This window comes from Equus quagga, chromosome 8, assembly GCF_021613505.1.
Source record: "Equus quagga isolate Etosha38 chromosome 8, UCLA_HA_Equagga_1.0, whole genome shotgun sequence".
Classification (NCBI taxonomy): domain Eukaryota; kingdom Metazoa; phylum Chordata; class Mammalia; order Perissodactyla; family Equidae; genus Equus; species Equus quagga.
Genome location: NC_060274.1, coordinates 57,816,988 through 57,831,206, shown reverse-complemented (window position 1 = coordinate 57,831,206; position 14,219 = coordinate 57,816,988). Strand labels below are relative to the sequence as shown.

At 37.9% G+C, this 14,219-nt stretch overlaps 1 protein-coding gene across 1 annotated transcript in view; it reads right to left on the bottom strand.

Moving 5' to 3' along the window:
- The window catches only part of ZNF804B (zinc finger protein 804B), a 481,081-nt gene extending 472,001 nt beyond the window's left edge, over window positions 1-9,080 (bottom strand). The window contains exon 1 of the mRNA XM_046669150.1: window positions 8,973-9,080. Coding sequence (XP_046525106.1) covers window positions 8,973-9,080 — 108 coding nt within the window. The remainder of the gene's footprint in view (window positions 1-8,972) is intronic.
- Between the last annotated feature and the right edge of the window lie 5,139 nt (window positions 9,081-14,219).

Here is a 14,219-nt window from a genome sequence, read left to right as displayed (position 1 = left end):
GATTGATTCAAGAAAGGCATGTGCTAAAAAAGCCTTGTTGGAAAGTGTGTGACTGATAAGTTCAGGCAATTGGAGAGTGGTGGCATTTATGCAACAACCACCCTGTGGCTACTCCAGGATGATGCTTTCTCAAGGACTATAGTGACCACTGATCAGAGAATGATTGTCTCTCTTTCAAAAGAAAGAAAAAAAACAACAAAAGTGAGAGAGAGAAAGAAGGAAGAAAGAGAAAGAAAAAGAAAGAAAGGAAAATTGTAAGCACCACTGTTTTCTTCCTTACTACACATTCCTAAACAAGAAGGGAATGATCAAGTTCCTAACTTATAATTCATTTCTCAGAAGCTATTAAATATGTGCCAATGAAAAATATGGCCAAACTAACTCAAGGACGAATTTAATCCATTTATATATAGCCAATCTTCAGTCTCTTGTGAACTTTAACAAAAGATGTTCTAAAATGCTTACATGGAATAAAGCACTCTGTAATTTCGATTAATAGGAAGTATTAAATTATACTTGAAGCAATCGGCCAAATGATCTTGGTAGATATTAAAGTGAGAAGTATTACCATGAAAACAGTGACCACTTAATCCATCAGTAGAACAATTTGCATTCTAAAAGATTCTGATTAACATGGGAAAAAAATTCTCTAAGGAAAAGTTTTCCTCAGGGAGCTACCAGCAAGACCAAAGGAAACATATTTATACCAATTAAATTTCTATTGAAATCCTTTTGTTTTCTATTCAAATCCATAATAAACCAGAAGTTCTGCTCAGCTTTGGGGATGTAAGGATAACAAGGCAGACATGACCCCAAGGATCTCACATCTCCTGCTGAACTGGAGATCAATAAGCAAATACAGTTCAATGATAATTAAGGCAAACAACGGATGTGATGGCAGCCTGCAAAAGAAACATTTGACCCATGATAGGGAACTCAGTGTAGACTCACATGAGGACCCAATTCTTTAACTAAGTCTGAAAGATTATGTAAGACATGGCCCAAAACAAGCAGCAGAGGGAACAGAATGTACAATGTCATAAAGGTCTATAAACACTCGTCATAGTCAAGAATTCTGAGTAGTTCAGTATGGCAGGAGCATAGGTTCAGGTGGAAGAATAGAGTTAAAGCTGAAGATGTAGTTAGCAGCTGGATGATGATGACTCTTAGATATCACCCAAGGACTTTGACTATTTTCAGATAATGTTAATGTAATTAATATGGCCACTTCTACGTCTCATGACTTCACATTCAGATGAAGCAAATCAACAGGAAGGGTCAGACTTAAGTGGAGCATCCATCACCTCCATCATTCATAAAAGGGATCCAATGGTTATTTTTTGTTTAGAATATGGTATTTGTTTCATTCACAAAGAGGAAATGCATATATATAGCCTTTGCTTGCCAAGAAAGATGTTAGGGAATATAATTATTCTTAGCAAAATGGAGATCTGGAAAGGACATATGTGTGTGGGGGGGTTACCGACTGTATTTGTGTATTGCTGGGGAGGTACATGGGACAAGTGAAGTGCTGAGTAATAGCTGTGGGAAGGAGAGCAGGGGAAGAATACTGGTAGGTGGGTTTTGAATGGAGATATGGGGGAAGCTCTAAATCCTGAGCTAGAGAGGAAAGCTATGTGTGATTGGTGAACAGAGAAGCAACTTGCATGCTTTGGTAGGGGAGGAAACAGAAAGGGGTGGTTCTCACCATTTGCAGAGATTTGTGCCTCTAGAGTTAGAAGCATTTGCCAACACTTATGCACAAACCAAAAAAGATATTGAAAAAATTGATAATCATGTTAGTGAAAGGAATAGGGATCAATGGCAAGAAGAATGCCAGAGAGGGAAAAGATTGTTTAGAAAAAAACAAGCTGGCAGTATCCATTTCAAAATAAGCTATATCCTGCCTCTTACACCCACACAAAAGTGAGGTAAAATTTGCCAAAAGGAATTTGCCAATTGTCAAAGCAAAACTTGGCAGCCCTAATTACACTTGCTACAAGTGAACAAAATGAATACTCTCTATGAATCGTTCTCAAAGCCGTCCAGGACCAAATCCTGAGTGGCATCCCTATATTTGGATATTCTATATTTTACTATTTATTTATAGCTTGACTTGCTTTCACAACAGACCTAAGTCATACGAAACTTTATACATTAAAACAATAAAATACAAGTTTAAAAGAATGAGAACCATGGAAAATAAAATTAAAATAAGAGCCAGACTCTTAGAGGAGATGAGCAGGGTGGAGAAACATGTTGCTCTGAAAGCCAACATTAATCCCCATTGTTTTGTTGACCCACAGATTTGTCTCTGGGTTTCTTACCCAAGAAAGTAAAGAAAAATAGTTAACTATATGGCTCCCTTTATCTGTGAAGAAAAAATATACTATTAGTTTTTCAGAAGTATATATTTAGATTTTAGGTTATCATATTTGAATGGAAGAAGAGTTTAGTTCCATGCATGGTATCAGAGGTCCATCTCAGGAAAGGTAAGATCCTTAGTGAATATTTTAAACAGTCTTTTCCATTTTAAATACTATATATTTGTAAACATTTTTTGTCTTAAATAAGCTAAAACGGTCTTAGCTACAAGTGAGAATGTTGACTAAGGTATGATGTACTTCATCTTTCCAGAATTTCTTTTCAAGTCCAATAAGTACTTCCAACACAAGAGAGACTATGGAACTTAGCAATTGGGATAGTATTCCTATCATCATTACAACTATAGTTTTTCATAAAAACATATCAAATAGTTAATTTCTCTCTCCAGATCTTATCCACTAAGTAAAACTGATTTACAACATCTATCTACAAAAGGCTGTCACCTGTCATTTTATAAGGATTACTTGAAAAACCTTATTTGTTAAAACCAAAAGACATTTTCAAGCAGTAGCATTTTTATTTCAATTTTGTCCAAATTATTTTCTACAAAATATGTACTTATATACTAAAGAATTATTCTGACAATGTGTATTTTGAACAAACTAAATTCACACTGAAATGCACTTCAGAAAGTTATTTGAAATATGTATTACTCTTCTTGCTCCTTGCTCCCAATATAGCCTTAAACCCACTGAGTTTCAAGCTCTGTTAATACTCAACACATGAAAAATATGTATCTTAGTGCATACACATTGTACAACAAAGATTTCACAGTTACAACTAACACTGTTTTTATTTTTAACTACAGACGATTACGTTCTATGTAAATACCATCCCCATTTATCCTACACATGATGCCAATACGTTTTATTTTGATTTTGTTCCAAAGCATGGGGCAGAAACCTAAAATAGTTTATCTAAATTCTATGTCCAAAATAAACAAATCAAGGAATTTGACCCTCAAATTTTAATTATTAAATAAATGTAATATAATCTAATAAAACTCACAAATTATAGCACTCAAATACTCATCTGATTCTTCCTATCATAGAAACTTTCTGAATTCAGGTAAACACACATTTAAGTTCTAGAAAGTTGATACTGACTTTTGAAAACATAAATGCCAAACACAAGTTTCTGAAACCAGTTAATTGGGGGAGAGAAAAAAGGGTTGAAAAGGCAATGAGAAGAATGAAGTTGCTTAATACAATATCTGACATAACAAAGTAAACATATTACAAGAATAGTGACTGAGTCTTCGTCGCTGAAAATATCTAAAAGTTTCACTACGAAAGGTAGTATTATGTATTCATGAATTCAAGAAGAGCAGGCAGGTAACTTCTCTATGGGAGAGCATATCTTCATAATTATATCTGGCACATGAAAAGTGCATCAGTTTGAGAGCATTTTTGGATGTGTTTAACATGTACTTATTAAGCATAATGAAAATACATACAATTGAAGTTATAGGCATTAGAAAAAAGAACAAGGTGGTAACTGCACTCATTTAAGGAGTTCTCTGAATAGATGTACTCTCAAGGTAATTAAGCTTTTCTAGAACTTTTTTCATTTATAAATATGCATTTGTAATTTTTAAAAGGGATATTTATAGGATTTTTTAGTCCATTTAAAATGCTTGCTTATTTGTATGCCACTTCATTCTGTTGGGCAATTTAGTCATACATATAACCTAGGATAAGATCATTAAACCAAACAAAGTAACAAAATCCAAGGCCCTGATCTGTTGCTCAGAGCAAAACCCCTGGAATTTCCTTCACATCCAATGTTTCAGGGAAACAATAGGCATTTCCAGAAACAGATATTCCTGTACGTCTAACTATGGTGCTCTCAGGAAGAAGCACTTCTTAAGAAGTATCATTCCATCTAAGCTTCAAAAGAGTGGCAACAAGCTAAACATATACCACAGATAAAATATACAACAATAATTATTATTAACATTTGATCAATAGACATCTTGAATGATAGTCTTACTATTAACCACACACAGATTAAGTAAACTATAACAAACCATATTCAAATCTAAATTTGAGACAATATTTTACATTACATAAAATAACTAAGAATCTATTAAAATATTTTTTCAACACTACATGGAGGATATTGCTAGTTTTATTGAAATCAAACATAGTTATAGAAGAACTTAGAATTTCACGAGAAAATGAATTCACCTATAGACTGTTTTCTTAACGAATACTTCAACTATTGTAACAAAGTTTTACTGTTAACATCTTTAATGGCAAAAGACTCTATGATGTAATATATAGGTAACTTCTTATGCTTGAGCACTGATAGCAATGTGTGTATCTATATCTATATCTACGTCTGTGTGTGTGTATCTATATGTGTGTGTGTGTGTGTGTCTCATGCTGATTTTCAAAGTCTTCATTCAGTCATACTGTTTTAGAGTTGTGATGGGGGGTTAAATATCCTAAAATGTGGGAGGATGCAAATTTATTTTCTAAAATTAAACACTTTTACCATCAAGTACTATACAATACTGTCTGTCATTTTCTTTTCTTTAATCTATTCCTGGATTTAAAGTAACATCGACTACCTCAAATCAATTATTCACATTCTAATTAGGATGAAAAGTAATATGCTATTTTTTCGTACCAGGTCTCCAAAAAGAAGAGATGCAACAGACAAGATATTGACATGTTTTCACCTTGAAGCTGTAGCTGCCCCTGATGCAGGAAGGGTTAATAAGCACCGGAAAAGGCTTGCCAACAAACTGTGACCCGGAGGTGAGAAGGCCAGTTAGCCAATGACGGATAAGACCTCCAGGGGGAGGCAACCTAAGCCAGGCACTGGTCGCCCGGGGCACAGATGGAGACACGATATCAGGAGCAAGAGGGCCCATTGCCTAGGAGGCCTTGCATGCTGCGAGATAAAATATAGGAGCACCACAATAACATGATAATATCAAAACAGAGGCCGAGGGAGGGCTCCTTAAGAAATCACTAAGAATTCTTGGCATTCGCTAATTACATTGTCCAGAACAACTGTGTATGTTTAACAGATGTAAGCTATGTATATATTGAAATGCTGGGTATAATAAACTCAGAGTGGCCATCAGCCCTCTCCGCATCTATCCTGATTTGTACATTGGATTGCAACACCGGCAGAAGCTAGGAGCTGAATTTCACTCTAGGATTTTCAGTTTACTGATCTGTAAAAATTGTTTGGGGTAAAATACCTTATATATTTCTCAAGTATCCCCCTAAGTATTTATTACAAGAATTCCGTGTAATGACTCAATGTTTTGTAAATGAAATCTTTTGAAATAAAAATGTATATAAATATAATCATTCCCTTTTGTACTGTCAGTTTAACATCATGTGTTCAGATTCTACAGACACATGATTTGAATATGACAAATATATATAACTACTTTAAATATATAACTGAAGAATTATATTTATAAGATATTGAAATGTTAAATTCATATTATCCAAGTGTATTTATATCAGAACTACAAAAGAAGAAACTCTTATTACATCAAAAATAATTGTGGCTTTTTCTCTTTTCTATAACGAAGTTACAAAATAGTCTCATTCAATAATTGTATGTGCCTCTTTTAAACAGCTATATCTATTAAAGCAGAAAAATATAAACTAAAATAGAAAGGAGAGACTCTTCGATTAAAAGAGTGAGAACCAAAGTTGAAGTATTGTAGCACTAAGTGAGAGTGACTTAAATCAACAAATGGTATCCTAATCCACAGGCCCAGATAAACGGAGTCATAGCAAGTGGAAATAATTAAAGTTGTTGATGTCAATTTAAAACCATTCTGGGCATTAAATTTGAAAAAGAGGTATTTTCAGAGTAGCTATGTGTTTGGGTTTTTTTAAAGATTTTATTTTTTTCCTTTTTCTCCCCAAAGCCCCCTGGTACATAGTTGTATATTCTTCGTTGTGGGTCCTTCTAGTTGTGGCATGTGGGACGCTGCCTCAGCGTGGTTTCATGAGCAGTGCCATGTCCACGCCCAGGATTCGAACCAACGAAACACTGGGCTGCCTGCAGCGGAGCATGTGAACTTAACCACTCAACTACGGGGCCAGCCCAGAGAGTAGCTATGTGTTTTAAGAAAAAACAAATGACTGTATCTTTGGGATTTGTGAGTTTAATATTTATGCTGATGAAAAAAAACAATAAATTTATGTCAACATGAAAGGAACTATGGGTTTGTATTGCTGAAAATAAAAAAGAAATGATATATAACCAGAGTTTTTAGTTTCATGCTTCACAAGTCATTAATAAAGAAGGAAAACAAACTCATCTAGACCAAGAAACTATTACTTAAATGGTCAAGGCTCTAGGATCCAGAAGGTAGTGACCTATTTCACTTTAGGGAGAAAGACTAAGTGTTATGTAATGTGAAGGCAATTCTGACTTATCTCAACAACCTGCCTGTGACAGAGAATGAATGAATGAACATCATTTTTTCACATACTGCCCAGCTCACGTAAGAAACTATTCAAACCTTGAAAAAGTCATTCAAATTCTATAGTAAAATGTAAAAGAAGACAAATCAGATTTAGGAAATACATATACAGACTAATTTAGATCTTTTTTAAATGATGTAAATGTAATTTAAGCACACTTGAATATTAAATATTGGAGAGAACTGTCCAGTAAGTCAAAGTGTAGTTCCTAGATAAAAGTAAATGAATTAGTATTTAGTAAAAACCAGCCAAGTAGTGAATAAGAATAGTATCCTGTGAAGTGAGTGCCTGGTCAGCCAGAAGAACCACGTGGATTATGGGCTGCCTTCTCAAATCCACATTGGTATGTCCAGTCTCTGTGGGGTCAGTTGGGATCCCCGGAGATGACTGACCATAGCAGGGAAGGAAGGACACTTTTTGATCATGTGACAGATATTTCCTCTGCAAACTCTTTAAATTTGGGAAAATTAACACCATATTCTAACCAACTTAAATAGAACTAAACAATGTAGGAACTATGAAGTAATTCTCTCTTTATCCTGTGAATTATTAAGGCACGTATACTAGAACACATTATCCAATTCAGACTTCCATAACCAAAGAAAGGGTTTTGGAAGACAGCCACAGAGATTATAAAAGGATTGAAAAATAATTCCTATCAGAAAGGTAGAGCATTCTAGGTTTTTCAAGACGAAGTGAGCTTAAAGAAGAATCTGAAGTATTTAAATTTGCAATAAGGAAGATTGTGAGACTGTGAGTTGTTAGACATGAAGGTGGTTTGCTGAGACTGCAGAAACTCCAATCCAGAGAATCTTTAAAAATAGGAAGGATTCAGACCAGCTGCTCAGAAGGATTGACCATGGACTTTATTCAACAAAAACTCTCCGATATTCTACTAACCCAATGAATTTAATTGTCAGTGCCAACATAAACAGTACATTCCATCGAACACTTCTAATTCAGTAGCATATAGTTGGGAAGGGGGTTTGCAATGACCCACTTTATACAGTGCATAAAAGCATGTGAGTCAATACTTTGCCATAATTAGTAATCCTAGTGATATTGCTGGGTACTTGCACTTTGTGATTTTAGATTTCTCATGCAAAACACATATAGCACTTAATAAAAGGTTTTTATAATATATTTCAGTTTTGAATAATTTATGCTAATGAAGCATTAAACCATGATGGAAAGTAGCAAAAATAAATAAAAATCAGGCAACTTAAGTTTGCCCTCTTTATATCATACAGACTTAAAATCTTGGTTTTTACATTAAACTAGAAAGGTTGTTCTTAAGTTTAAACACTTAGTCACTTATTAATAACCCAAAACTATTTTTGGTATATCATGACTTTTTTTCTCGAAATACACTTGAACCCTTAAAATATTAGCATACAGTATGTACCAAAGAATGTATTAGTAATATATTGAAGTCAGATTCTGGAAAAAATCATTTTATAAAAAAATACTTGAATAAATCAAATAGTAAACTAAATTGAATAGTTTGATACGTTAAATAGCAATCACTCAAATTGCATGTAAATACATTTGTATATAGCACAACAACCCATCCAACTCGTATTTTCACAAAGAACTCTTTAGCTTTCCTTAAAGAACCTACACAGTTAAGCATTAGATTTGATCAAGTTTCGTCATCCAACACCTTTCCTTTTGCCTGCACCCTGATGCAAAATCTTTAAAGAGTTTCTTTTCTTATAAAGTAACAGCAGCATTAAGCTAATCCCGATGGATGACTACACAAAGCATGGTTATAAAGTGGCACTCAAACTTTCTACATTGCCCAAATCAGCAGATTCATAACTTGACAGCACACACGAGCTACCTTCAGAGCCCTGCAGTTAACTGCATTCGGTAAACATTTGCATCCATAGCGCTGTAGATGCTAATGACTGTGTTGAAAATACACATGTAAACACACACCCCCCACTGTGTAACAGTCTGTCAATAAACTGTATAAACAGATCCAATATACCTATGGGTAAGGTAGATACCCACCACCCACTCACTGCACCAGGATCATCTCTTTTTTTGTTTATGCTGATTTTGAACGTGTGTGAGTGTGTGTGTGTGTGTGTGTGTGTGTGTGTGTGTGCAGGTTACCGGAGAAGGAGATCCGTTCTCGCAGAGCGGCCCTCTGAAGACTCCTTTAATGCCCCGGTAGTGCCCATTGCGGAGATGTCTCGAACTGATGACCAGGTAACAAGCCATGTGGGTCCAGACGGGAGGCGCAGAGTCTCAACTCCTCACCAGGCGACTAGCCCTGGAAATGCGGGCTGGTTTCTCAGCAGCAACAGTGACTGCCACCTCCCGAGAAGAAGCGGCCAGCAGTAAGCAGGGGACGCTGCGGCCGCGCGTCCCGCTCCTCGGCCCGCGCGGGGCTCCTGCTGCCGGCAGCGGCTGCTCTGACCGCGGCGGCAGCGGCAGCCACAAAGCACTTAAGGGACCCGGCGAGCCAGTCCACATGCTGCTCTGACGAGGTGGCTGCTCAACCGCGGGCAGGCGATATATTTTTTTTAAGGAGAACTTCCTGGGTCCGCTGGGAATCAAGAACTCCCCTCCCCTTTTCTCCGCCCCCCCGCCTTCGCACTAAGTGCAGGCCCCGGGATGCTCAGGCGCGCGTCCCCATGGTCCGGCAGGGGCGTCTGAGGGCTGGCTGTGGGCTGCGGCTCCGGGATTCAGCAGCAGCAGCCGGTGCGGGGAGGGTGCTGGGGAGCCCTCGGAGCGCCAAATCCTGTCCCCGCTGCAGTGGCGGGAGAGGAGGCGGAGGAGGCGACGGCCCGGCTCTGGTGAGGCCAGGGAGTTGGAGACGCGGCAACTTGTGAGCAGGAGCTGTTAGCGCCGCCGCTCGGAGCCCTGGGCTCGGGACCGCCCGGGAGAAGGGGGCGCGCCCGGCAGCCGGGCGAGGGGGCGACAGCTGTGGTGGCAGCGGCGGGAGGCTCTCGCGGCTGCAGGACGCTCCGCTGCACCTTGCTGCCATCAGCCGCCCTAGCACCGTGGTCCCTCTGCCCTGTCTCTGGGCCAACTTTGCACCGTGTTTGCGGGCGGGGGCCCGGGATGACTGGGGAGGCCCGCGGTGGAGGAGAGGAGCAGGAGGATAGCGTTTTCTTCGTTCTTTCGCGATCTGCATTTCTTCAGCGGCGTTGGCAGAAGCGGTAGCTTCCCAGCCGGCTGTAAGGATGAGCTGTGCAGCCCCAAATAGGGCAGAGATTAGATGCGCTATGGTAGGTAGGTAATGGATGGAGGAGGAAGTAAGTTTTAGATAGAAAATTTATATAAGGAATAGAAATGGAACATGCATGTGTGTATGTGTGTGCGCGCATCCAGAGTTTTAAAAATTCACTTTCAAGCGTTTCTGTATCCTTAGGCCTTTGGTCTTTATAGGTCTTTGGTCTGTATAGGACGTTTGTGTCTTCACAACTCCCCAAAATCACTCCTCAGACGCGTTTTTTAACGGACTTTATATCATTTACTGTAAATAAAGCCACCAGGGAGTGAGCTGCACTGAGAATAAAAGACTCCTGCAGAAATGTGCTCTGAAAAGAGAAGGAAGCCCTTCCAGAGTCAGGAGATAGGATGACCTCTGCTTCGCTCCGTGGCTGATCTAAGGGGTTCTGCAATCCCTCCTGCTCGCCTCGCCCGTCTGCGCTGCGGAGAAGAGGAAGGGGTCGCCTCCTTTCCCTCTTTTGCCTTAGCGCTGGAATTAATAGTTAGGTTAAGGCTAATGCTCCCAGTCCTCTCCCCAGCGTTCTGCGTTTCTGTGTCTCACAATGCCCCATTCACGTCCTGACTGACACAGAGGATCTCCCACAAATGACAGAAACAGGTAATTTAATTTTTCCTATTCAGGCAACTCAAAAGTCTTAAGCAAAAAGATATTCTAATTAATATAACTTTGTAACTACCCAATAAAGGCTTGACTTTTTGTTTACATTGTTACAATAGCTTATATCCTTAATATTTTATTAAGAAACACAAAGATGTATTTCCCATTTTCAAAGTTTTAGATAGTCTTTTTCAAGGGTTTTTGAAGTGTTTATATTCAAGAAAGCGTCTTAGTTCATAAGGTGAAAATGCCAGTTCCCTGCGACCTTCGAGTTGAGAATTACTGAAACTGAGATAGTGCAATGTAAATCTTGTAGGAATTGCTTAATTATTTGGTAACTATCTTCTTGGTAAAAACATTTGAAATAAAAAGTTATAGAGTAGTGACATTAGATACAACACATCCACTTTTCCTTTCTATTGAGACGTGACGTGTTTAACAATGTTGTGTTCATTTAACTTAGAGCTGTAAAATGTTTAATGAAGCTGAGAGTAATATTACTCACGCATAGACATTAGATAGATTTTATACCAAGAAAACAAATGTATTTGCAAATAGTGAAATTTCCAAATCAGGTGAAAGCTTTGCCGAAAATTGAATAAAATGGAATTTTAAAAGGACATAGTGTGTCTTAGTCCATAACTACTGTTTCACTCTTCATAAATGAAATTGCAAACAGCACTGAGGACTTACGTGTAAGCATCCCAGAATGAACTAGAAAAATGAATGATGTCGTATGCTGTGAATAACGGCTCCAAGGACACTACGCCTTCTTCAGTAAGCAGATATAATTCCTAATAATGCTTAATTATTTTTTAAGAATCAGGTAAACTTTTCTAAAATGAAAAGACTGTCTTTAATCAAAAAGTATGCAATTCAAATATACCATCCTATTGTATTATTGTTTTTATTCAGAGTATTTGCTGGCTACCCTAACATTCTTGTTCTTTTGACTAACACCCTATGTGAGTTTTCCCACAGGAAAAAAAGTAATCCCTTTTTGAACTAATGTTTCAAATACTATAATAATTTTTCTAAATTTTCTCTAGAGGTTGTTTTCTAAAAATTTCTCTAAAAATTATTTAATTTTTGAGGTCTTTCTTCTTTAGAAATGAGTGAGACCAATTCTGTTAATTTGCCGTATTTGAAATCTATTGTGGTTGTTCTTTGCTTTCTAATTTTTTGCCATTCATCTTAAATATTGAGGCAAAAATTGGTGCATTTGTTATTCTCAGCCAATCTTAAGAATAGTTTTTAAAATGAAGAAAGAACTCCCTTCTTTTCCTTGCCAGAATGTGATTGATAGCTATCAGTGTGATATCATCATATTCAACAGCTCCCCATCACTGCTGGCCTATATTTTAGATGTGGTCTGTGCAATCTAAATAACAGAAATATGTGTTTTTATTTGCAGAGTTCCTATAGATATAAACTTAGTTGTATTAACTCATCTCTTTACTAAAGGAGATATTTTCTTTCCAACCCCAGTAATTAAAAATTGTCAGAGAAAGTGAGAGGAAAATAAAACACGTTAAAATAAGCCTATATTAAATGAGTCTTAGATGCAGGTCAAATTCTCTTACAACAAACATTATGAAAAGCAAACGTGCAGTTTTACAAGGCCCATTTATTTAAAGCAATAGCTGAGCTGATGAGTTTTCATCCTAAGGAAGGGGATATGAATGGCAAAGGGCATGGATTTCAGCCTAAAACTAATTTGGCATTTCCAGACTTATGACTGTGCCGTAGATGACTGATATAGTGAGAAATCCTCTCTTCCATTACCTTTATCAACACACCCAAAACCGACCCCCTTATTGCCATATCCACTGCCCCACCTTAGTCCAAACCATCATCAGCTCTTGCTCAGACCATTGCAATATCCTCCTAACTAATCTCCCTGCTTCTAATGTTTCCTCCATATACAATCTATCCTCGATATCCAACAGCCAGAATGATGTTTTGAAATCATAGATCATATCTTAATACGTCTCTATTAAGCCATCTGATGATTTCATATCAAATTCTGAATAAAACTCAAACTATACGCTGTTAAAAAAAAAAAAAAAAAAAAGCCCTTGCCCACCTTCTTCTACTGCACTCCCCTCCTCCTCTGCTCTTCACCATGTTCCTCAAGCACATTCAGTTTCTCCACTGGCGAGTCTCTGTTCTAGCTCTTCCTTCTACTAGAAATGCTCTTCTCTGAGCTTCGCAAGAGAAGCCTCTTCTTGGTCACGTTTAAATGTTATCTGTTCAGAGAGGCCCTTCCTAACCACCCGAGCTAATGGAGCTATCTGGGATCTCTCTACCGCAGGAGACTTTTTTTTTTTTTTTTTGAAATTTGATTTGGCATCATCTAAATGTTCTTGGTGCTTGATGAGGTTTCTGTTCTTTTTATTTTATGCTTTTTTTTTCTTTTGGTGAGGAAGATTGGCCCTGAGCTAACATCTGTCACCAATCTTACTCTTTTTTTTTTCTCCCCAAAGCCCCACTACATAGTTGTAGATCCTAGTTGCAAGTCATTCTGGTTCTTCTACGTGGGATGCCACCACAGCTGGGTTGATGAGCCCTGTATAGGTCCGCACCCAGGATCCAAACTAGCGAACCCCGGGCCACTGAAGGGAGCACATGAACTTAACCATTTGGCCACGGGACTGGCCCCTTTTTTTAAAGTAAATTAATAGATTTTATTTTGTATACAAGTTTGAGGTTTATAGAAAAATCAAACATAAAGTATAGAGAGTTCCCACAAACAGCTCACCACCCCTCCCCAACACACAGTTTTCCCTAGTAACGTCTTGTTTTTGTGTGGCACATTTGTTACAGTTGATGAGTCAATACGGATACAATATTTTTAACTAAAGTCAGTATTTACATCAGGGTTCACTCTTTGTGGTGTATATTCTATGCGTTTTGACAAATGTATAATGACATGTATCCAGTGTCACACAGAATAGCTGCACTGCTCTAAAAATCACCTGTGCACAATTATTCATCCCTCCTTCTATCCCCTCAAATCCCTGGCAACCACTGACCTTTTCACTGTCTCCCTATTTTCACCTTTTCATGAATGTCATATAGTTGCAATTATACAGTCTACAGCTTTTCCAGATTGGCTTCTTTCATTTACAATATGTATTTTAAGTTTCTTCTATGTCTCTTAGTGGCTTGCTATCTCATTTCTTTTTATTGATGGAATAATGGAACATTTTAACATTATTTTCGTTAGGTTATCGGTTGAATTATGCCCCCCTCCCCCCAAAAATCTTGAAGTCCTGACCCCCTTGAATGTGATCTTATGTGGAAATAGGGTCTTTGCAGGTGATCAAGTTAAGATGAGGTTATTAGGGTGGGCCCTAATCCAATATAACCACATCCTTTAAAAAGGGGGAAATTTGGACACAGAGACAGAGGCACAAGGAGAATGTCATGTGAAGATTGGAGTTATGCCACCACAGGCCAAAGAAGGCAAAAGATTACCAGCACACCAGCAGCTAGGAAAGAGACATGGAACAGATTCTCCC